The sequence below is a fragment of the Candoia aspera genome, chromosome 13 (genome assembly GCF_035149785.1).
Source record: "Candoia aspera isolate rCanAsp1 chromosome 13, rCanAsp1.hap2, whole genome shotgun sequence".
Lineage (NCBI taxonomy): Eukaryota > Metazoa > Chordata > Lepidosauria > Squamata > Boidae > Candoia > Candoia aspera.
In genome coordinates, this window is record NC_086165.1 from 7,486,062 (window position 1) to 7,511,420 (window position 25,359).

At 44.8% G+C, this 25,359-nt stretch overlaps 1 protein-coding gene across 1 annotated transcript in view; it reads left to right on the forward strand.

The window, feature by feature from the left end:
* Positions 1 to 871: 871 nt before the first annotated feature.
* RBPMS2 (RNA binding protein, mRNA processing factor 2) overlaps positions 872 to 25,359 on the forward strand; it is a 32,065-nt gene continuing 7,577 nt past the window's right edge. The window contains exons 1-6 of the mRNA XM_063314494.1: positions 872 to 1,228; positions 18,774 to 18,851; positions 19,850 to 19,888; positions 20,774 to 20,836; positions 22,399 to 22,549; positions 23,548 to 23,696. Of these exons, the coding sequence (XP_063170564.1) occupies positions 1,175 to 1,228; positions 18,774 to 18,851; positions 19,850 to 19,888; positions 20,774 to 20,836; positions 22,399 to 22,549; positions 23,548 to 23,696 (534 nt within the window). The 5' untranslated portion in view covers positions 872 to 1,174. The remainder of the gene's footprint in view (positions 1,229 to 18,773; positions 18,852 to 19,849; positions 19,889 to 20,773; positions 20,837 to 22,398; positions 22,550 to 23,547; positions 23,697 to 25,359) is intronic.

The window sequence follows — 25,359 nt, forward strand, 5'->3', positions numbered from 1 at the left end:
CCCCTCAAATAACTATAGGAATGCAATAATGGAGGGGGGCGCGTAGTATCGGTGGCCGCATTCCCACGATACGTCTCCCCGTTGTTTCAGTTTGCCCAGCTCTCTGGGTTGGCACGACACACTGACTTATAAACTAACCCCGGGGCTGAATTTGCGCACGGCAAAAACGCAGTCGCTGGTTCAGCGTGTCGTGAGAACGCAGCCCTCGCGTTCAGAAGACCCATTCTTTCCACCTCGTTTTGCCGGGGAGCGCAGCCATGAACCAGAGGAAAGGGCAGTTACCCTCCACGCCCCCACCGCCAAAACCAGGACTTCTCTGTACACAAAGCGGTCTCTTGGAGAGCGCGGGCGGCACTTTGCTACTTTGCCAGACGACAGAAAGGGGCCCATGAACCCCCCTTCCCCGCCCTGGGGCCCTGGTCGTGGGGACGGGAGTCGGGAGAGCGCGGCAGTGGGCCAAGCAAGGCAGGTTCCGCCGGGGATCCCTGCTTTAGGGAGAGAAAAGCGCGCGAGCCCTTTAAGGAAGTTCCAGCAGGCCAGTTCATCAAAGTTTAAAAACTTTCGGGGAGGGAGAGCGAGCGAGACGCGGCGTCCGTCGAGGGCCGCCGAAAGTTTGCAGGCGGAGGCGGGGATTGGCTGGCGAGTTCCCCTGGAGACCGTGATGCAGGGCGAGAGGCCGGCCCGCCGGCTCGGCCCCACCCCGGCCCGGGCGCTCCCCCTGGGCGCGTGCACTCGAGGCGCCGAGCGGAGAGCGCGGGCTGGCGGGGCCCGGCAGCAGCTGCAGCTCGTTGGCCCCCTCGGCCGCTCATTGGCCGGCAGCGGCGGCCAGCTGGATGTGAGCGCGGGGCGCGTCCAATAAGCCGCTCTGCCCCCTCCCCGCCCGTACCGCACCCGCGCACCTCGGGGCCCCGCAGCCCGCGGCCCCCGCCACCTGCCTCACCTCGCCCCGCCCGAAGTGCGCCGCGGCGGCTGCGGCGGCACCGGCACCGGCACCAGCACCGTCCAGCAGAAGCCGCGCGGCCCCGCAGCTCTCCGCCCCGGAGCCAAGGCGGCCGGCGAGCCCAGAGGGGAAGCCGCCGGAGCCCGCAGCCCGCCAGGCGAGGCAGCCACCTCGGAGCGGCGCACGCAAGCCTCACGCCCCCCGCCCCGCGCCCGGCCGCCCCCCGCGCCCACCATGAGCAGCCTGGCCAAGGAGAACGAGCACAGCAGCAACAGCCTCGAGGAGGAGGTGAGGGCTCGCCGGGCGCCCCCTCGGGGACGCGGGGCGGCGCCGGCTGGGCTGGGCTGGGCTAGGCTGGGCTGGGGGGCTCGACTGGCTTGCTCCGAGCGCTCCCGGGAGCTCGGGGCCGGGCTCGGCGCTTGCCCTCTCTGCAGCCAAGGGCGCCGGGAGGCTCGCGCCGCCGCCCGCGGTCCCCCGAGACGCCCGCGAGTATAGGGGAGGCTCCCCTGGCGGGCCGAGGCTTGGCGGCTCGCCCTGGGGTCGCCTCCCTGCCCCCGCGACCGCCGGATTTCCCCCGGCCTTGCCTTTGCGGGGCACGCGCACCTGGCTCCGGCTTTTTTCGCCCCAGCGCCCCGGGGCTTGGCGAGTTGAGGAGTAGCCAACATGGAGGCTGCCGCCTCGCCTCGCCTCGCCCGGGAGAGCTTTGCCCTCCAGCTGTTTCTCTTATTCAGCCTCTGGATGCTGCTGCCTAAGCAGGGTTTGGCTCCCCAAGGTGGGGATTTCTTTCTTCAGACGTGGCCCCCGCGGCTTCCACCCCTCTTCTGCCGTCTTCCAGGTGCCGCCTGCCAGGCTAAATTTTGGAGGATCTTTCTACCAGTTAGAATTTAATTTCTGTGGCTTGTTGGAGGTAGTACTACTGGGAAAAGGCGGAGACAGTGCTTCCCTGTTTTCTGGTTTTGGAAAGCTGGATGTGACTTGATTCTTCTTGTATAGTCAGAGTCCGAACACCGCCATGAAAGTACCAGAATCTGGCCAGAAATACGAGGTAGCTGAACTAGAGAGGGTGACTGGCTGTAGTGGCTGCTGGACCGGCTTCAAAATGACAGTGGGCTGCTGATTTCTCCTCCATCTAGGATCTCTCATATAAAATATGTAAAGTGAATTGTATCAGCCACCCTTTGCAAAGAAGGCTGTAGTCATTTGGTTTCTCTCCATGGATGCTGCGATGTTGCCAAGCCTACTCCATGCGTAGTGTTGGTTATTACTATTAATTAGTGCTTGAATGAAATCTAGCTCCTGTTCCTAGGCATGAGCCGACCTCTGTTTAGGAAAGCATGGCCCTTGGTTCCTTGTTTCTACCCCCAGCCCTCTGAAAAACAGGCGTGTAGCGTGGTTGGTGCAGAATGGCGACCATCCGGGCTCAGATTCTGATCCAACTCCTTAACGAGCGGAGAATTCCTCAGGGGCCTATTGCCATAATGGAATTAAACTTCTGGGAATGTGCTGTTTGGACCTCACGTTCTTTATGATATATGAGAAATGCCTTTAAAGTACAATTCTCTGGTGCTCCCTTATGGGTGGGATTCTTAAGGGAATGCTTGGTTCAGTAATATCTGAGACTTACTCTTATTGCAGTGACAACTGGATACTGGAAGGCTATAATTGCATGACTGTTTATGAGAAGTTCCAAGGTTAATATTCTGGGATAGGCTATGGTGCACCATGCATTAAGGCTGTTTCTGATGCCTTCCATGTCCTGGTTTTGTGTGTGTGTGCTAGGAAGAATCTGTCCATCCACAGGCCGCTGTCAGTCTGTCTGCAAGGTGCTCGTTTAAACCCACAGTAAATATCTTGCAATTACTTGGTGAATCTTCAGTCCAAATGTACAGATGTTCTGAATAACTTTCACTACAGGGCATTCTGATTTAAAGAAAGACTTGAGGTGGGTTTTTTTACGGTGGTAGAATACTATCTGAACCTTGGATTGTGGTCAGTATGAGTGCTAATGCTGCATCTAATTTAGATAATCGAGCTGCATGTGAGGACAGGACTGGAATAAGTAACAGTTTACCCCCGTACTTCTTCGTTGCTGGCAGTGGGAGAAAAGAACAATGACCTTCATCTCATCCAGCATAGACTATCTGAAAGCACATTCAGCTTGTTTAGATATGCTTTAATTTCTATGAGATCCCAAGTACATGATTCTGCTTTTGCAAATGGAAAATTCACGGGAGCAACATCAGCATCCTGGTAAACAATCCTAAAATGAAGGGAATCCACTTCTGAGACAGGCGGTCTTGCATGTTTTTTTGAAGAGATAGTAAAGCTGCAACAAGCTTTCTTTGGGAGAAAAAAAATCACCTCAAGTAAATTCCACTACATGAGGCAGATTCACGAATTAGTTACACACTAAAATGTTTAACAACAATATGTTTTCACTCAGTTATACTAATAAAAGCGGAGTGTGGCTTCCCTCTGACTGCAGCATAATCTTTCTGTCGGCAGGTCTAATCCTGTTAATAATTCTGCTTTTAGGGTTGCTGTGAGTAGCTGAGAGGCTCCCATTAAAGAATGCCCAAATAGGACATTTGAGGAAGGAAATAACAAGGGAACATAAGTGACATCACATTTGCTTTTTTAGTGATGGCAACAGCTCCTCAAAATTTCAAGCTGGAATTTTTTAGCCCCACCTGGAGATTACGAGGACTGAACCTGCAAGATTAAAGCCACTATAACAGTATATCATCTAGGACACTCTGGTTGTAACAGTCCCCCAAATGAAAAGCTACATTATCAGAGCTTACCTAATCTAGCCCAAATGCCTGGGGGAACAGCCAGGTCTTCAGAGCCTTACAAAAGGCTAACAGGGTTGGGGCCATCCAGATGTCTGGAGAAATTCTAGCCAGCTTCCAGGAGTTACGCTGACCTACACAGTACTACTTCCTGTCTCCACAGCAACCCAGAGAGTTGAGGGTGGACCTGAATCTGGAACTCCTTGGTCCTAACCTACAACACCCTAACCACAACATCACATGTGCTTTCCCCAAATCTTTGTGGTAGATGAGAATGTCGTTGGGATGCTATGTGTATTCTGGGTTCCAAGAGACCTTCTGGTGAAAAAGGAGGACTGATTGCTAATCTTGGTACTAATTCAAGCATGAAATAAGATCAGATATAAGATGGTGGCCCTCCCACCTAGTGCTGTTGGACCACAACCCCTAGAGTCTTCATCATTGCCTATGTTGGCTGAGGCCTTTGTGTTCGTCTTTAGTTACACCAATAAGACTGAGGAAGGATGAATTCAAAATTCTGTAAGATTTCCCCCAGTGGTCCTCTCCAGGTATGCTAGATTTGAGTTGCCATAGTAGCATTAAATCATATTGGATTAGGGTTATGGGAATGGGAGTCCAACCTGATCTAGAATGGATATACTAAAGAATGGTTAAATGGGTGTTTTCAATGTAGTGATTTACAGTGTGTGAACCCAGTTGCTACATGTTCATTCATGGCTTATTGGAGTTGTGCACCCAATTAAAATACCATGTTAGCATGTTGCTGTTAACAGTGGTTGGCAATTCTCAGGGATGGGTTTTGAACATTATAAGCCATAGTTTGTTTAGCCACTGTTTCACTGAATTCACACAATATACCAAGCCATAAATTGAGTGACAAACCACAGTAGCAGGTTTTTAAAAGGACACTAAGCCCAAAATAAACACATGCAGGAGTTTAGCACAATGTATGCCTCCCTACTGCCTCATGGCTTTATGGCCTAGCGAAATGTGTGAATCTAGCCAGTGTACAAAGTTTCTTGACAAAATAGGCCAGCTCTGTTCTCTCTCTATATGGCTGGAGCAAATGTGTTTACATCTCCCAGAAAAAAGAGCAGAGCTCTTAGTTACAGGGGGCATACAGGCGTGCTCCCTAGCCTTCTAGGGTCTGAGTGCTTGGTCTAGTGTGACTAACTTCACATCAATAACTTTGGGGCTTATCTGGTTTGGTACAGCCCCTCCCCTCCCAATATATAACCAGCACTGTTTCCAAGGGGTGCAGAGTACCAAACTTGCCCATAAAAAGTTTATTGTCCAAAGAGCACATTCTTGGTGTCCTGTAGTTGCCCCCGTGTGATATTTATATCCTTCCAAGGAACTTGGCTGATTAAATGTTTTTTTCCACTATCCCAGGAAGTGCAGGAATTGACAGAAGAACAATCCGGGGAGGGAGGAAGGAGGTAACCTCATTGCAGAAAAGTATCTTCTCAAAGGAGTATCGGGATCCCGTATTTATCTAGATGTCGAATGATATTTGTGGCATAAGCTTCTATATGGTTTAGAACAGGTAAAGTGTAGGCCAGACTATGTTCTTAAGATGCTGGTTTATGTAAGGAATAGGTTTAATTGGACATCCCAATTCTGTCTCGGGGATAAAAATGGAGGACTGCCTGTGAACCCCGCAGAACCTCTGTTGCAGCTTTTAGACCTACCAGAGGAGGTTGGTTCAAAAAGTTTGACCCCTTTTTTGTGTTGGGTGCATTTTAAGGAGCTAAATTGATACCTTAAGGCAGGGTTCCTCAACCTTGGCAACTCTAAGCTGTGCTGACTTCAACTCCCAGAATTCCCCAGCCAGCAAAGCAACAAAGAAGTACGGGGGCAAAGCTGGCAAAGCTGGCTGGGGAATTCTGGGAGTTGAAGTCAGCACAGCTTAGAGTTGCCAAGGTTGAGGGGCCCTGCCTTAAGGCACATTCTCACCTTTCAAAACCTTGAAACCAAAAATTGGGCACCATATCCACTTTTAGAATTCAGCCCTAGGTCTGTTGTTAACTCAAAGGCCATATAAGGCTTAAAACAAGTTGCCCTTCTTGTTCAACATTTAAAACTTTACCAGCTGCAAAAGCACATTGTTCTGCCCGGCTTGGGTGACTGCCTTGTCTTTTTCCAGAGCATAAATATTACAGCTGAGTTCACAGAGCGTAATAATATGATCTTGTTTTTTTTGGGGGGGGGTTGGCTTGGTATGTTGTCTGAATCCAGCCAGTTGGGATTTGTTCAGTAAACCACAATCAAGCTAAGTGTGCAGTGTGTGAACCTTGTCTCTGAGTGTAAACTTGGTTTATGTCACCACAAGCAAACTTTCCCAGAAGGAAAGCTGGGTTTGCAATGGTTTAAATCAGTACGTTGCTTATCTTATAGCTTCGGTGCTACTGATTGGTACCCTTTTTGTCGCTTGCTTTTGCAGAAACAAAATGCATTAGACCAGTGTTTTTCAACCTCAGCAATCTTAAGATGTGTGGATGTCAGCTACATGCTGGCTGGGGAATTCTGGGAGTTGGTCCACACATCTGAAAGTTGCTGAGGTTGAGAAACACTGCCTTAGACCAAACTCATGAACTGGAGCCAGCAGTGGGGAACCTGAGACTTTTGAGGTCTAATTGGATTATGTGGGATATGAGTCCCAGACAGTGTAGTCATGTTAATGGGGGTGTAGTCCCAACTTCTGGAAAACCACAGAATTGCCAGCTTCTAAGCCAGAACTAAAACAGAGAGTAAACAAGATATGTAGTCAACACCTGCAGCCTTAGCGCATGTCAGCGGCAGTTAATATATTCCTTTCCTTTATAGATGTTGAGCAAGTTTGGGTGGCAATGACTTGGGTGGCAATGGCAGGAACTGTTGATTATCTTGCATCTGGAGCTCTAGCAAATCAGCTTTGTAAGCACTTTACAATGGGTTAACTCAGTAAAAGGTTTCAGTTTCAGACATCCCCTCCATGCAGTCATGAAAACACAGCAGTTCAGATCAATTGTTGGTCTGAAGGACTTGCTTCCTGTATTAATAGTATAATAATCCTGTCATGTCTGGATTCACACTTTTGAGGGGGTGGAAGAAGGTATCTGGAACCTCATAAAGAAATCACTGACTTTTTCCCCCCTCATCTTTTTGGAAGTCAAAGTCTTAGGCTACCTTATGAAGGGATGAGGACAATTCTTTGAACCCAAAACTTAATAAAAATATTTTTAAAAGCAAGGAAGCTTTGGTATTGTAATTTAAAAAAAATGCACCTTAATGACCTTAGTTCAGGTGATATGTTTGGCCAGGCTGCTAAAACCTAGAGTTCAGAAAGGAAATGTTTTAAGAAAAACCTCTTTTCAGAGATGTTGCTTGCGAGATGGGTGGTGCAGAAATATGATAAATAAATAAATGTGCTATTCATATATTTGGCTGATTCTAAGCCTGTGGTCATATTAAACCATGATTCACTGAATCAGCATCAAATGGCTGTTGCTAAGACATCATGCCATTGCTAGTTAATTAACTGACTAACTGAATCATGCCATGCTATAAACCGACAGGTTGCAGTTTCCCTTTGCTTGAGAGCCGAACTAGGCTTTGAGGGCCACGCTTTGAAGTGGTGAGGAGTAGGATTCACCTGAGGAGGATCTTCAGGCTTTTTAAGAGATCAAGTAGCTTTGTTAAACATCTGCAAGGCATGGCATCCAATTTGCTCCCGAACCATCCCCCATATATAAAAAGGGGGTCTGAATGCTTGTCCCTGGCTATTTGGAGATCTGGGTCTGCAAAGAGAATGTTGGTGGCCCTCAGACCATACTTCTTGCACCCTCATAAACCTGCAGTAGGCTAAATGAAAACCCAACTAGCTGTATTATGGCTTAGCACAGTTTTTTACCCTAGTTTTCTAGTGCATGAGATAGCTTAGGGTAAAAGGCCTTTCACAGACAGCATAGGAATAGTTGAGATTTAGCTTTGATTTAAAGGTAGATACTTCTGTCCTCCTTTGCGATTGCCAAGCCCTCTTGTTCAAAATGTTGAGCTGTTGCACTACAGTCTTATTTTGGTAGTAACTGCATGCATTACGGTTCTCTTGCCATGAAAAATGAGGATGGTAACCTGTGTCCTTGCTTTGCAAGACAGGGTCGGCTCCTATTGTTGCCTTGTCTTAGTGACAGCAACAGATGGACAAAACTTGAGGGTAAAACATTAACCAAATTAACTGTTGCTCCCTCAGGTTGGTGAAGGAAGTAAAACAGAGGTGCCCTTGGACCTACCTGGAACTGTCAACTTGGAAAGGCAAACTTTGCAACAAGTGAAACATCCCTCCTAGTATTTAGATTCAACTTTATAATAGGATCATCTTGGTTAAGAATGGTTGAGAAGACTGGAGGGAAACGTAGGAGGAATAAAACCATCTTGGGTAGAAAGTCTCAGCAGATGGCAGTATCTGGTTAACCTTGTTGAAACTTAGAAGCTAAGCCTAGCTAGTACTAGGATGGGAGTCAGGACCCCAGTCTGGACTGTTCAGTTGGTTGAACTTCAGCTCCCAGAATTGTGCAGCCAACATGGCCATTACTGAGAATTCCTAGACTTGAAGCCCACAAACATGAATGGTGCCCAGGTTGGAGAGGACTGCTTTAGTGATCTGGTTTAATGAGTAGTCCTCAGTCTGGTGCTCTCAGCTTTATGTTCAGGCTGTGTTTCTCAAATACTCGACCAACATGGCCACCAGATTGCAGAAGTTAGCATTTTGCTAGGCTGTAGTGTTACAGACCTGTCTACTCTTACTGCTGATACGGAAATTAAAGGGGGCTAGAAACATAAGTTATTGTCCAGCTTCTAATGTAAACTTGCTTTTATGCACTGAAGTTCATTGATAATATTCTTCCCAAAATTAGGCGGCCTCAAACTCCAAGGCTTTGGGGCTCTCTCTGTAGCATATAACTTGGTGAGGGTGAATGCTCTGGGTGGCAAAGTGACATTTGCTAGGCTGTTCAGTAGTTCTGAACAGTGGTGTAAGTCTAATCTGTGCTAAAAATGTCATCTGACAACTTGAGTGGCATCCAGATATCCCAAACAACTGAGTATCTTGCCTAGCTAGAGTGCAATTTGGAGCAAAGCACAAGCAAGCAGATGTATAATCTTCTCCTTCTGTTCCCTCTCGGCTTGTCTACAGAGGATGACCATGTATGGAGAAGGCAGGAGCTAAAAAAGGCATAGTGCTCTCCCCACTGCCTTCAATTGGCAAGTTGTCTAATGCAATTCCAGCATTCTTGAAGTAGTTCTTCTAACTTACTTGGTATAGGAGCTGCATCCTAGTGCTGGTGGGCAGGGCACCTTCTGAATGCTGCTGCTAGAAAGGAGGAGACGCCATTCTGCTCTCTGACTCTTTTCCATTGTGTGATTAGTATCTTTAGTACCGTGATTGGCAACATGGTGCCCATGGATATCCGTGTTTCCCCAGATACCTCCCTTAGCACTTAAAAATTTTCCAGTCTTACCTGACTCCAAAAAGATCTCTGTCCAATGAAGAAATTAAATAACTCAAGTTATGATCCTGTTGCGGTATTCAATATTTGTACTGGGCATTTCTGTGTACCTTCTCTGGGGACAAGGTTTTATAAACAGGATAGAAGAGCACACCTGAAATTGTGGAAAAAGAAGGGTCGGTGTAGAATAAGGGACTTTTTATAAAGATATATAGGTAGTCCTCAACTTATAACCACAATAGGGACTGGAAAATTTGTCATTAAGTGGTGGGGTTGTTAAGCAAGGAATCATGTGACACCACCTGATTTTACAACATTTTTTGCAAAGGTCATTAAGCAAATCACTGTGGTTGTTAAGTGAATTATGTGCTCGTTAAGTGAATCATATGGTTCCCCATAGACTTTGCTTGTTGAAAGCCCCCTGGGAAGGTTACAAATAGCGATCATGTGACCCCAAGATGCCAGAGCTGTCATAAATACATGCTGGCTGCCAAGTGCCTGAATGTTGATCATGTGACTGTGGGGACACCGTGACAGTCATAAATGCGAGGACCGTTCACAAGTCACTTTTTCCAGTGCTGTCATAACTTCAAACAGTCACTAATCGAATGGACATAAGTCGAGGACTACCTGTAGTAGCATACCAAAAAGTAGGTAGAGCAACAATTGGACTGTGAAGAAATGTGGCCTTTTTGGTCTCCAGTAAACTAATTTTTGAGAGCCAGTTTGGTGTAGTAGTTAAAGGCACCAGGCTAGAAACTGGGAGACTGAGTTCTAATCCCGCCTTAGGCACGAAGCCAGCTGGGTGACCATGGGCTGGTCCCTCTCTCTCAGCCCTAGAGAGAAGAAGGTGGGCAAACCACTTCTAAAAATGTTGCCAAGTAAACTGCAGGGACTAATCCAGGCAGTTCCCAGGAATCAACACCGACTTGAAGGCCCCCCAAAAAACAAAGTCATTTTTACAAAGATGGAACTTGTCAACTCCCTGTGGTCCAGTTTTTAGAAGTTAATTATTAGTTTGCACAACCCAAAGATGATATATCAAAATTTTACTCATATTTGTCTGAAATCAATATAGGTATCCTGCATTAAGCTTGAAACGGTTTGGGGAGCCAGATTGCAGTTGGGTGATGCAAGTTGGCTACCCTTTTGAGGTTCTGGGAAGTTCTTCTCCACTTCAGTGCAGGAATTATAGCTAAAGATCTTATAGGCATCTAACCACTGTAAGAATCTCCCCTGTGATGTATAACTCCCCTACAAGTTGCTGGAGAGGTAATAAAAAGGACTTTTTTTCATCATTGGAGGGAATATCATAAAGCCTCAAAATTTTGAGGGAGGTCTTTAACAAAATGATATCAATAGTCAAACAAAAGATTGAATTCTCCCCAACTTTGGCAGGCTTATGGCATATGTTATGTTGAAAGAAGAGATAGTTATGAAGCAAGAAGCTTATTGGTTATCTGCTTTTAGCAGCAGAGTCAGTCATGGCCCGCCAGTGGAAATATCTGGATAATTTTTTGCTTGAGAAATGGTTCGGTGAGATTTACTTCCCTGCTTGGCAAGGTCTCTGATACAATTCACATGCTTAAAAAACAGTGGGAAATTGTTGCATTAGCACTGGCAGGCTTTTATCAGTTTTATAAATGACAGTATGAACATACGTTAGGATATATGGGAATTTTCAGTCCGGCTGATACAGGAATGTTTAACATAGAAGTGACTGTGTGAAATGTATTATTGTATAAAGGAGTAAGGCTAAGCAAAGAAACATGGTGGAAACCTGTAGCTTATTCCATCCAATGATTTTGGAGTATTACTTAATACTGTAGGTATGCTGTAAAGTCTCCTTTAGACTGAAATCAATGCCGGTTGATTTCATGGACACAAACATGGAGTTTTCTTGGCAGCAAGATGGATATTGTTGGGCACTGCTGCCTTCTGGGGTGTTTTTCCATCTTCCCAGCCTAACCTATAGACTAGGAGGTTTCCCATCTGAATAGTAACCAGGCCTAAACCGATGGGCTTCCTGAGATCAGTCATGGATGGCTAAGTGCCACCATGTAGTTGGATCATTGTCTAGGACAGTGTTTCTCAACTGCAGCAACATTAAGAGGTGTGCACTTCAACTCCCAGCATGTTGGCTGCAGAATTCTAGGAATAAACCTCTTAAAGTTGGTAAGGTTGAGATGCACTGGTCTAGGCGTAGCTGTGATCTGGGAATAATAAGAGAGGCTTTTTGATGGTGGTGCCCAGCTTCAGCTGCTTTCAGTTTCACCTGGTTTCCGCTTTGTCCTTTTTCTATTGTTGTTTTAATGTCAGGGAGTAGTTAGCTAATCTGCCAGCTGCATTACATTCCCTATTTTACGCCCTGCTTGTTTGTTTTTTTTAAAAATACCTGACCTTTTGTGATTTTTTTAAAAATTTGCATCTTAGGTTTGATGTGTGCTTTTGATGGTATTAGCTGCCTTGAATGTTATTTGCAGGAAAGCCAGATATATAGAGCTATGAAATCTTCTTTAGTTCAAGGACAGTAAGATCGTGGGGCATTTCTGAGTAAAAAGAAAATTATCCCTGTTGCTACTTCTGCCATGATTGCACCCAGGAATAAATGCCTTTGTTTATGGAATTTATCTGACTGTCTGAAACCACCTGGATTCTAGGCAGCCTACCAAATTTATATAGTATAGAAAATCAGAATTAATTCTGATTTTCTATACTATAGAAATAGCAGAGGTAAAAGACTAAAGTTACGGTGTTACGGAACATGGCACTGATGTATACGGTTAATGCCCAAAGGCCCTCCGGAACAGCATGTTTTCACCTCCTTCCAGAAGGTCTTAGGGGTGGGCACTTCAGGGGACAAGCTGTTCCAGAGGAGGGGAGCTACTTCAAGACAATTCCCTGCCATTGGGTTGCCTCCTGACGTAACTCCCTAGTTGTCCGCGTTAGGCAGGCAGAAATTATCAGGGATTGGTGGTCCTTAAGATACCCAGGCCCTGAGCCATAGATGGCTGTATAGGTAGCAGCCAGCATTTGAATTGTGCTCATAGATCTCCTGATAGTTCACATGGTGAGGTGTAACATGGCAATACTGTGACTGAGCACTGGGCATGTGTGCATTACTTTCTGGTCCAGATGGTCTTCAAGGGCAGCACTGTGTAGAACAAATAGATGATTATGGGCCATCAAGTCAGTGTCAACTGTGCTTTATGGTTTATAAGGTGACATGAATCCAGAGTTGATTGTCCAAGTGGTTGAAGTGGATATGCTGTCTCACCCATAGGTTGCTAGATGCTGGTGCTGCAATCCTGTTCCTTGTAGGAGAAGGAAATATTGACAGGTTGAAACCTTTGAAGCCATTGCTCCTGTCTTAGTAATTATAGGGATGGTGAGTGGTGGTGTTGCTGTTTTCCCCTCTACTTTCACAGCTGGAGTCCTTCCATGCCTAGAAAACACACCCATTTTGTGAAAGGTTCTCCACCTTGCTGGAGGTACCCCTGTTCAGAGAGGTTCCCTGAACATTTCCCAGCTCAGCCTCTCCTGCTGTGCTGAAATGTGTTCACATGTAATTTGTGCTTGACCGCCCAAAAAAGTTGGGATGTTGCAAGCCAGAAAGCAGAGCTTGCTCATTTTCTCCTCTGCATTAGCAGCTGTATCTTGGAAGGGGAAAGTAACAGAGGGCATACTGTGGACCCCGTCTGCACGAGACTTCCATCTGGCGGGGTCCAGGAGGCAGGCCTTTTCTGCAGCAGCTCCCGCCCTTTGGAACGTCCTTCCCCCGGAAGTGAGGTTGGCCTCCTCGCTTCTGGACTTCAGGAAACGGCTGAAGACCTGGCTTTGTCACCATGCCTGGAGTGGGGAGAGGAAGAGCCACTCCTGGGGTTGGTTGGCTCCCTAGTCCTGCCGAGGCCAGTCTTGTTCCCCTCTGGGTGGTATTAGATCTGCCATTACTTGGATCTCACTACATTTTATATTTATTTATTTATTGATATTGATATTTATAGATTTATAATATTATGATTTTATCAAATTTTAAACTGTTTTATTGTGAACCGCCCAGAGTCCCCCGTATGAGGGAGATGGGCGGTGATAAAAATAAAATAAATAAATAAATAAACAAATAAATAAATAAATAAACAAACATGGATACCCACTTAGAATCTGCTCTGTACCCGGGTCTGGTCTCACCCTGAAAGCAGGAGAGGACATACTCTGGCGCCAAAGCACAGAATGTATTTATTTATTATTCACATTTCTATCACCGCCCATCTCCCCCTAAAAGGGGGACTCTGGGTGGTTATTGCATAATCACTATCAACATTAGGAATAACTGTTATCAGTGACTGAGAATTTAACTGCTCAGTATCAGAGAAAGCCGGTTCTAGCTACTGAAACCTACCAGGATAAACCTAACATTCTTCTGAGCTGAAATCTGCAAAGAACAGATTAGGGTTTCTCAGTGGCAATTCACCTCGCTTGTTGAGTTTTAAGCATCTTCTCTGCTTCTGTTTTTCAGCCTCCAGAGAAGACAATTCTGTCCCCCTCCTTCAAATGTCACACCTCTTGTGTCATATTTAATGGACTGCATTTAAACCTTGCTTAACTTACACTAGAAACCCATGGATAGCCTTTCGCTGCATGTGAACTTTCTCCTCTTTCTTTGCAAACAGCCTGTGAATTTATGCTGCAGCTGTAACACAAGGGTGTTGTTCAGCGGGAGAGAGAATGTAGCAGTTGAGTCAGACCATTGGCCAGTCCTGAAACAAGATCTTGAGATCTTAGACCTACTCCCAGCAAAATGAGTGCTTTAAGCCTTAGAGATGCTCAAGGAGCCCATTTTATTTATTTATTTTACTCACGTATTGACATGCAGTATTAATAGCCTACCCCAGTCCTAGCAGAGTATGTGTGAGATACAACAAAGCCAAGATGAACATGTAAAAGAGAGACAATTACAATAATATCAGTTACAGTCAATAAACATCACGTGCAGTCTTTAAATTAAATCTTTAAATCTAAGGGCCCAACACCTGCTGGAACCAAAATGGCAGCATTGCTGAAGCCATCTGTATCTTTAGGGAGAAAGTATTCTGTTAAGAAGGGGGTTCTGCTGAGAAGGTCTGTTACCTTGTCTGTTACCTATGTACCTTGTGATAAGGCCAGGACACAACAGGACTTCTCTTGGTGACCTTGAAAACTCCTGAAATTTGCTTCCTGGTTGGCTCATGGCTCTACCATGAATGCAAGTGTCACCTATGACTCATGCACAAAACCTAGCGCAGCTCTCAAGCAGGACTTTCGCACCCTTGGCTGAAGACTTAGGGTTTTGTGTGAACTTTGCCGGTGTTAGTTTAATCAGTAAATCATGATTAATTCTGTTGCGGATTTGTGCAACGTGTGGACTAAGTTATATAATTGAGGGGTCTTGCAAGCTTCTTCCCCTAAGATTTTGCTTGAGAGTCAACGGATTGGACAAAGAGAATCAATAACATCTCTTATTACTGCTTGGCAGAAGTTACAAAACATGAAGTGAGCAGGGCTGACATTTGGGGACATACATTGGCAGCCTTCACTGTTAACTCATTCATTTTTAGCTCTTGAAATGTTTTATACTTCCAGAGCCATGATGTGGGAAGCTCAACATTAAGGACCAGGATGGAGAAAATATTCTATGGTAGAGATGAGTGTAGCATCTGAAGGAATAATTAAGTATACTAGAAAAAACATAAAAAGGGTACAATAGAGCATTTCAGACCTCAAAGAGCAATATAATCCAGCCTTACTGGTCTCTTCCAAAATATGTGCTTTTTTCAGTCTTTCCCAGAAATAATTCTTCATCCATGTTCTCCGGCAGAGAAGAAGTTATCTAATCAACACATTCCAAATCATTCAATGTTCCTCACATTGCAAGAGAACCTCTTTTGATTTTTTGGCTAAGTAGACAAACCCTACATAAAATTGGGGCTTAATGAAGCTGCTGATCTCTAGGGTGAATCGTTTTGAAACATGTTAGCAGCTAACCTTCTTTTTGTTTTGTTTTAGGTCCAAGTGTTTTCCTTCCCACAATTTTGTTTTGCAAGCTCTGTGTATGTTTTGATTCTGCGCAGGGCCTTATAAGTCTGGATATTTAATGTTGACTGGTGCAGTTCAACATTCCATCTGGCTCGCGTCAAGTGCTTCCAGCTGCATTGTGTCTCATGTCCTGAGATCAGCCGGACAAAGGCTTGGGAGAATATTAACAGCAGTCCCTTAGCTGCATCGAGGACCGGGGTACTTGAGAAGCACTCATGTTCTACCCAGTCAAGGCCCAGATGGCAGGCTGATTTTGCCTCCTTCCAAGTTCTGAGGGTGCCATGGCTCTTGTTAAGCAGCTTCGATCCTAAACTATCCATAACTGAGACATCCTGTTTCAACAGAAAAAAATATCTGTAGCTCAGGGTTGAACTGTGGAGTCAGGCAATGAAACGACTGCAAGCAAACAACCAAACTCAGAGAGCACGGAGGACTCCACATCCTGTTTCTCTCAGCTACATCTGCACAAAGCCTCAAACTACAGAGTAATCAAACCATTTTTGAATCTGAGTATTGTGTGAATTGGGTCAAGGCTAGGGATAACTTGAGCAAACCACATCTTAGTTAACTGTGGCTAGTGTGTCAGGTGACCATAGCCATCATGTTTCAGTCAAAGTTCCCACCCTGTCAAGAGCTTGTCAATAAAGCGAGATTTCTGCTATTTTTTTTTTGTCTCTACCATATTCTGTTCCAACAATCTTTTTGCTCCCACATTTGTACATGTGTGTGCATATGTGTGTGTCTAATTTTGTCCAGGAAACAGCTCTCCCTAGTCTATCAGAGCAGTCAGCTGAACTGGCTAGTTGTTTGGATGCTTAAAAGATGTGCCTAATTTCTCAATGCAGCAAAACTGATTAACTGATTGCATCCCTAAAAGCAAAGATTTCATCAGATTGTCCAGCAGGCCAAGAGATTGTCATCTCCGCTGAGTAAAGCCATGTAAACAATGTGTAGTCCAAGTTCTGCTATTTGCATTTCAAGGGCTAGGTAGAAACTGAGCTAATTCTTGGACCAATGCATAACCGGGGATGGCGTCAACAGTTGACAGCCATCTCAGGCTGTGGAAGAGAGAATATTTCTATGAGAATTATGCTCAGATTTGTCATAAACTGGAATTAGGATACTAGATAATACTCCGTGTTCTGAGTAACAGTCGTTTTTAATTGTGCAGCAGTTAAAAAGATTCAACATGAAGAAACATGGCCAAAACCTAAACTGGTACTTGGTGTGCTGTAACAGGACTCTCTGAAGCATTCCAAAAACTGACAGCACTTGAAAAACTTTGCATAAAATCTAAACAAGAAGGCTTTGCAATTTTTAAACACGTTTAACATATAAGATTATGTTATTTATTTATTTAATTTTATGGCTCACATTTATATGGTTGCCCATCTCACATAAGGTGACTCTGATAATATTAAGATTATCATTATCATAATCTTAATAAAGAAATAGTTGCTGGGATAGAAAATTAGTCTGTTCATTAAACATCTGATTTTGTAGCATGTTTAAGACAGATTTTATGCCAGTCGCTCAGTTCCATTGTTTTTCAAAATATTCTGTTCCTTCTGAGGAAATAAATACAACTAAATTCTGAATTTATGAACTGCAGAAAAGAGTAAATTAGCTGTGTATGGTTAAAAAAAAGTGCTCATGCATAATCTCAAAATACTGTCTGTTGGGCTCAGCTGGGAGTGGCCTAGCAGAAGCAAAATAGCTATGGTCATTAAGAATACCTGTGGCCAAGCGCGTCATCTTGCGAAGAACCCAATGAGAGGACTTTCCATCTGATTATGGAAAACTGGATGTGGCAGCAAGAAATGTCTCTTTGTGATGAATTGTTCATTCTTAAACAGGGAATGTGGCACCAGAAAACAACTTTATACAGAAGCAAAGGCATTATTTAGATTCTGCAGCAAATGCTGAGTGTGCACTATGCTTTCCAAGCTAAAATTTCAGAATACCCCTGTCCATAATTGGCTTAACAGTATAATGAAAGGTTGATGGTCAGAGTTCTAAAGCAGTTGGAGGATTAAGAAATGTGGAACCCTTAATCCTATGTGATTTGAATGAGGGTTGAGGAATCTCAGTGACTAGGATCGTAAAAATGCTGCAAATTGAAACATACAGATTATTACAGCTAATTATGACTTAGGCTGCAACTCTGCAGTAGGTCCTCTGCTTTGTATGTATATAGATCAATCTGTGAGATCTCCATAGAGCCAAAAAAAAGTCCTGCTTGAAATTCTGAAAGATGGAGGCCAGATCATGTTTATAATAATGGACAACATGGACCAACAGTGTGATTCCAGAGAATGCAACTGCCAGTGTTCTAGGTTTATAAATACCTTCAGTCTTGGCAGAGACTAAAACTTGGGAAGTAATTTCAGAAACATAAAAACTAGTAATGACCTAAATTCTGAAACTGGATCTTGGTTTTTGAAAGCTAGCTAGATTATGCCTTGGAGGTATGATTCCTATTTCATACATATTTGTGTCCTGTTGGAATGAGGACTCTTTATCCAAAATCTTTTTATGTAATTCTGGAAACAGCCTCCCACAATCCACCGTCAGAGGACCTCAGCTTTGGTTATCTTGCTGCAAGCCTAAAATGGTAACTCAGTGGTGACAAGCTATTGATTACTTCCATGAGTTAGACCTGAGACCCTTCTTAGGATCTTTAATGGCAAATGAATATTTTTGTTCAATAAAGAGACAGATGTTTCTGTGGAATCTGCTGCTATAGCTGCTCTCTCAGCTGTAAAGGCTAAAACCAAAGCATTTTAAAATAGTGATGATTGTTGGTGTGGATCTTGGTAATGAACGAGTCCTCCTTCTCCCTGCAAGTTTTAAACTCCCTATAGGCAAGGAGATCAAACCTCTGTGCATCAGCCCAATGGGCTATTGATCCTGCAAGACCCCAATATCAGATTGTGTTAAATAAGGGAGGTTGGTTTTTAAAATCCCTATCTAGGTACAGGAGAAAAACTAACTTTTATCAAGACTACAATTTGATTCTTCCTCCATTTGTCATCTTGATTAAAAAGCCACCCATGTTGCAAGTAAAAAAGTTCCTGTTGGTACTGATGGGAGCTTTTATACCTCTTAAAGGTACTTATGGGAATAGGGAGGCCATTTTTGTTAGTGGGGGTGGGCTGAGATAAAATTAACTTCTCTGCATGCTGTGGTCTTGATGAAAATGAGTCATCTTGGCATGTAATTTTTTAAAAACTATTTGTTACGTATCTAACGTTGTGTAGTTTGACCCTGAGTCAGATGATAACCAATTTCATGTGACTCAGACAAGAACGTTTGTTTCCACATGGATGGAGAATACCCTTCCCTGAATTCTAGTCCTGTTCCTGGGTTCATCAGATCAAGTGACTTCATGCCTGAAGAACCTTAAACTTTCACAAATGCCATACTGTAACTATGAGGTCCAATGATCTCTAACTCTGCTTGATGGTGCTCCATCTCCCTTAGGTACGGACACTTTTTGTCAGTGGCCTTCCTGTGGACATCAAGCCCCGAGAGCTTTATCTCCTTTTCCGGCCATTCAAGGTGAGCAGGAATGAAAAAACAAATGCCTGGGTCTAACGGGATGTCCTCTTGTTCAGTGGTAGAGCATCATCTCAGCATGCTGAAGGTCCTAAGTTGAATCCTAGACATCACCAGGAAGGCTGAAAAAGAATCCCATCAGGGAATCAGTTAGACTAAGATCATCCCAGGTTTCCACAAAGCTTGGATTTCCTGCCTTGGGTCTCATCCATGCTATTGGGCACACCTTATTGCCTTTGCTTGCTAAAGGCCTACATATACATAAACCTTATGTAGGGAAAGGCCCCCAACTTCCCCCTGGTTCCATTACCTGCTAGAATCCAGGGATAAGGAAGCTGTAGTCTTCCAGAATTTGCTGAACTACAACTCCCATCAATCCCAGAGGGCATAGCAACGGTGAGGCACTTTGGGAGTTTTAGTTTGCAGTGTCTGAAGTTTCTTGCTTTCCATCTGTAGGATAACTAATGCAGAACAAAATCCACCCACTGGTCTGATTCAGTGTAAAGCACCAATTTCCTTTGGTTCTACATTCTTTAGTGTATTGATTAAGCAATGTTTTGTCCTTTTACAGGAAGGTACTGTGTCTGAAAATTGTATTATACTAGAAGATAGTTCAGGGTTGAACTGCTGAGTCCTTGATGCTCTCTGAGCTTGGTTGTTGGCCTCCAGATGTTTCATCACCCAACTAGTAACATCAGTGCTGGTGCTACCATCATCAACACTGTTGATGTTACCTGGTTGGGCAATGAAACATCTGCAAGCCAACAACCAAACTTAGAGAGCACCAAGGACTCAGCAGTTGTATTACAACTAGCAAAACACAATAGTTGATAATATATAGTGGGGGGTGGGATATTGTCACAGTAGTAACTGCATCTTAGTTTAACTGGTTCCATGGGACCACCAGAGTCCTGTGCCACTCGGGCACAGAACCACCTTGCTATTCTTTTATTTTCCTTTTTAAGGCAACTGATAGCTAATTTACTGAATCCTCTCTCTAGGGTTATGAAGGATCGCTGATCAAATTAACATCAAAACAGGTAACGCCTCTCCTTACCTTCTGTTCTGGCAGTTGCTTGGTGCAGCTTAGATCAAGGGCCAGCTGACCTAATAAGGGAAGGGGCAGGGAAATCTTCTGCAGGATTATAGCTGATGCTTCTGTTAAGCAATCTAGAGCACCTATCCAAAAGCTGTCCAACTAGGTTAGTGTTTCCCAGCCTTGGCAACTTCCAGATGTGTGGACTTCAACTCCCAGAATTCTCATCAATGGTCGTGCTGGCTGTGGAATTCTGGGAACTGAAGTCCACACATCTGGAAATTGCCTTGCTTGGGAAAGAGTGACCTAGGTCATCCCCTCTTCAGTGAGAGACCCATCCTTAGAGGCGATGCGTTTGGGTCCTAGAAGAAATGTTGTTCTACTTGCTAACAAAATACCCCATCTACCAGGGTTTCAGTTTTGGCACCAGGTTTGGTGAAGGTCATTTAGCATTGTTCTAGAACAGGCTTGGCCAAGTCAGTGCCCCTCAGATGCATTGTTCCGTTCCAATCATACTAATTTTTTCTGGATGACCTGGGTTGGAGAAAGCTCCCCATGCAAATGATGCTGCTTAACCCTTAGCCAGAAGGGCCCAGAGCTTAAAGATCTGTTTCTCCTGCTTGGGGAAAGGTAACAATGCATGGAGTGGTTGCTGTAAGGAATAGCATGTGGCTGAAATGGAAACAAGGTAGAAATAAAGAAATACGCCTGGGCTCCAGATTTTTCAGGAGGCTGCCTGTTTGATGGCTTCTCCAGAGATGAACGAAGACTGTATAAGTAACCATAGATGTACTCTTGGCGGGGTTCTCCACTACCCTTTGAGTTCTGTTTCTGCAGTCTGGTTAGGAATACACATGTGCATGTAGCTAAAAAGTACTTGTCTTTCCAGCCGGTAGGCTTTGTTACTTTTGACAGCCGTTCTGGTGCGGAAGCTGCAAAGAATGCCTTGAACGTGAGTATTAGCACTCTTGATGCATTGGTGCTTGCAAAACTTCAGAATTCTGTTGATTGCTTGGCTCAGGGTGTTATGGTCCCAGCTCAACACAGATGGCAAAGCAGCCATAAGCTTTCTGCTCGTGTCTTGTTACCCTGACGGACAGGAGGGATCTGCCTTCCCTGCTGCTTAATGGGCTGTGTGTCATAAACCCAGGGCAATAGAACGGATAAGGACCAACTGGGCATGGCCACATATGTCAACTACCGATGTTAGATAGGAGTAAATGGGAAGGTTGTACTAAATCTTTTCATTTACTCCTAACCTAGAAAGATGGCAAAGCAGTGTTCCCGGTGATTTCAATAAGTCAGCATCCATTACAGGAAAATTAAGACCTGCTTAAGATAGCATGGAATTTGTTGCGACAGTGATAAGAAATCACCTCTGAGATTGTATATCCAGTCAAACACACTGCAGCTTTTCATATGAGTATCATCAATTAAACTGAAAGTCTGTGGGGGTGCATTTTTAATTTCCCTGTAGCTGGAAGGCAAGGTGTTTGTTTGTTTGTTTGATTTCTATGGCTGCCCATCTCAGCAAGTGACTCTGGGAGGCGTACATTCATAAAAACATAAAACAATTTAAAACATTTACAACAACACAAAATAAATATATGTGGTCGCCGAGTAAAATAATCACATAGATGTCAATACAGCCAAGGAACGGGGCCCTTAGCACACTTAGGGCCCCAGGCCCAGGCATGTAACCAAGTCTGTATGACCTTACGGAAGGCCAACAGGGTCAGGGTCATCCTAATCTCTGAAGGGAGGAAGTTCCAGAGGGCAGGGGCCACGGCAGAGAAGGCACATCTCCTGGTCCCCGCCAGCCAACATCCCTTGGCAGATGGGACTCATAGCATGCCCAACCTGCCGGACTGAATTGGACGGGTCGAAACAATTGGGAGAAGATGGTTACTTCTCCATGAGCATATCTGTGTCCCTAAAATTAAATTGGCAGACAATATGGGAGGTGGGGTGAGATCCATATTATTTAAGTATTTTGACCCCTGCAGGCATATCCAAGGGATGTCCCTGAGTGGGTCTGAATCGTTGCTTTTTTGGGGTGGGGGGTGTTGAGTGGATTTTAAGGCACAGAATAGGTGTCTAGAGCCTTAATAGAATTTTAAGACCAAAAAAAGTGGGAAAAATAAATTCTGAGCAATTCTAAGAAATGCATAGTTTCATCCATGCTTCGGGTTACAAGCATGCTACTGGCTTTAAAACAAAATTGCTTGTACACTTATTCATTTAATCATTCACCTACATGTTTACTTTTTTTTTTTTTTTTAAGAGTTACATTTGGTGGGATTCCTTTCGGGGACTGAAGAGAAGTGCTGGACGTGCTTGTCCAGTGTAACTTTAGGGAGCAGACCAGTAGCTTGAATCGAGTTTGGGTCTTCGGCAGGCGGGGTGTCTCTGCAGACTTACATGCATCCCAGTCTTCAGCCACTCTGTTTCCGGATGAGTTAATGCAGCTTCTTTCTACTCCTGTAACCCTCTTCGTCTGTCCTCCTCCTGCAGGGGATCCGCTTTGACCCAGAGAATCCCCAGACGCTGCGGTTAGAGTTTGCCAAGGCCAACACCAAGATGGCGAAGAGCAAGCTGATGGCCACACCGAACCCCACCAACCTCCACCCTGCCCTAGGCGCACACTTCATCGCACGAGACCCTTGTGAGGAGTGAGGAGGGAGAGTTAATGAGGAAGAAGGGGCTTGGGTTTGGGGCTGGGGGGCTCCTGGGAAAGCATGTCTCTGAAAGGCAGGTGAGAGGATCAGTGTGCATATTGCTCGTGTGTCCCACTGTGGCGTTTTTTATTTTTTTCGCATGCATGAAACAACCCTAAATTCAGTTTCCAGATTTGGTGCAAGTGGGAGGGAAGAAGAATCTGAGTCCTTGGGTTGCATGCACTTCCCCAATCTGTAGGGTGTGGCGACAGGAGCCCTCTTGGGACACAGCTGCTGGAAGTCAGCGATAGGGTAGTGTCAGCCCTAAAGCAGGTTAAAACTCAGACACAAAGCAAGGCCTGCAAACCATACCCAAGTTGGCATCCTAAAGAAACATTAAAAGTCGTCCCCAGGTAACAAAGCAATGGGCTATCTCCTGATGTTGTGAGATCTCAAAACTCTAGCTCAGTGTTTCTCGACCTTGGCAACTTTAAGATGTGTGGACTTCAACTCCCAGAATTCCCCAGCCAGCCATCTAGATTGTGGGGTTTTTATGAACAGGATAGAACAGCCCTTGGTTGAACCCTCTGGACAGTATCTTCTTGAACTGGGCTATTTTTACAGGGTGGTGATAAGCACAGCTTGATGGGAGACCCTTCCTGCAGAATTGGGGTGGGGAAGCTTGTCTGAGGTGGGTTGTACATGTCTGCATGAATCACTTAATCTCTTGTTCCTCTCCATCCATGATAGCATGTGTGGACAACCTCGAGCCCCCGTGCATTCCCCAATTTCACTAAATGCTGATTATCAGTCCTGTCCAAAGAGAGTCACTATTTTTGGGCTCACCCACCCTGTGACACCACCAGCTAAACTTTCTGTAGCACTTCAAAAATGTGCCCAAGCTCAGAAAATTTCTCACCCAATCTCTCCTGTTGCGTTTCTCCTCCTGCTTTCTTGCCCCCTTCCCGAAGGGGAGACTTGCTGACCATTACTTCTCCACTTCTAGATGATCTGACTGGGGCTGCCCTGATCCCAGCATCTCCAGAGGCATGGGCTCCCTACCCCCTCTACACCACAGAACTAACCCCTGCCATTCCACATGCTGCTTTCACATATCCAGCTGCTGCGGCCGCCGCTGCTGCCCTTCACGCTCAGGTGAGTTCGCAACTGAATGTTTTTTCTTTTGGGTTCAGCCCCCTTTTGCAAGGGACAACGTGTCGATGCTTCAAAACTACTTCGTGCAGAGTTTTCTTCTCAGGATGGAGAATTTCAGTGAGTGGGAGGAGAGTTGATTGCCCAAGAGAGCCCCCTCCCCTGTTATACCAAAATAGCCTGCATCTTCATGCAGAAAGCTTCTGTCCTCCAAGCCTGTCTTGAATTTGAGAAAAACACTGCGCTGTCATTCCCCTCTGTTTCTCAAGCTGGTTTCCTAGCTAAGTAAACTTCTAAGGGATCCACGCACTAAAGGAAAACTCCGTTTGGCTCAAAGTTGGGCTCAGAACGAGCTGCCCTGTTCTAGCAGGATGGAGGACTTGAATCTGCCTCTTGAGGAACAAAAGTGAACTTCGTTCAACTCCTCTTATTGTAGCAGGATGAGTTTTTTTGATCCTGTTCCAAATAGCAGTTGATGGGAAAGGCAATGCATATTTACCTCTTGTGGGGGCCGTGAAAAGAACTGATTGCCTGAAGTTGAAAGGAAGTCAGGAAGGTGACCCACAGTCGGAGATTGGGGTAGGACCAGGACGTGCATGTTCCATTACTGGATGCTGTCCAATTCAGAACGGTTCTTAGTCCTGCTAAGAACAAGAGCTCTTTCAATCTGGCAAAGAATGGTATGAAGTCAGTTGAACTTCTTCCCTTCAAAAGCCTTTAAACGACTGTTAATCTTGGTTCTGCTGCCAATACAAGAAAGGCTGTTCTTGTATTATCTCCCCTGGCGACCCCTTTTGCCTTCATAAGGGAAAGTAAGGATACATTGCTATGCAGAAGTTCTAATGAAGGAAGAAGGTAGTTTAGCATGGTGACCAAGCAGTAAGAACGCATGCAGACAAGAGAAAATAGATAAAATACACGAAGTCCAAAGGGGGAATAAATAGCTGCTTCTACAGATTATAGGGTTTTTTTTTCCCCTCTCAAATTCCATGGAGTCAGAGTTATCCCTTAAGGAGAATCTTATTAGATCCACATTCATTTCCTTATTTAAAGCATTTTTATTAGAAGTTTCACCTCAAAAAGGCTCCCTCGGCAATGTGTGGGTGTAGCACATGGATGCAATTAGAAATGTCCCTTGTTTTAGGCTTATGGTCTAAAAGACAAAACACAGGAAAAAGATGGGGAAGGACCTTTTTAAAAAAATGAAAATAGTTCCACTTATTTAGCAGGGTTAGGGGAATGATCTTGCTTCAGTTGCCTTAATAGAGGAATGCTGAACAAGCGTAGTTTCTGGCAAGTCCCTCCATGTTCACTTTTATGTGCTTACATCTCCCAAGCCCACTGTTTAGAGAATGTAGAATACTCCTACACAAATGATGCAGGGTTTATAGTAACTCTCGGCTAAACATATTGGTTGCAAAGGGTGAGCTGCGCAGGCCGAGCATGCAAAATTTTAAGGATTGGGGCTCGGAATAGAGCTATGCTGATTAAAGGCAATTGGCAGGGACGGTGTTTCTTGCTGTTCTAATTTGGAGAGCGTGGAACAGATGTGTGTGAATATTCTTATTCTCTACTCAGAAAGAAGGTTCTCCAGGTTGAACTCTGCAGGGTTTATCCTTTAAAACAAATGAATGTGTTACTCATAAAAGTCTTTGAGTTAAACATT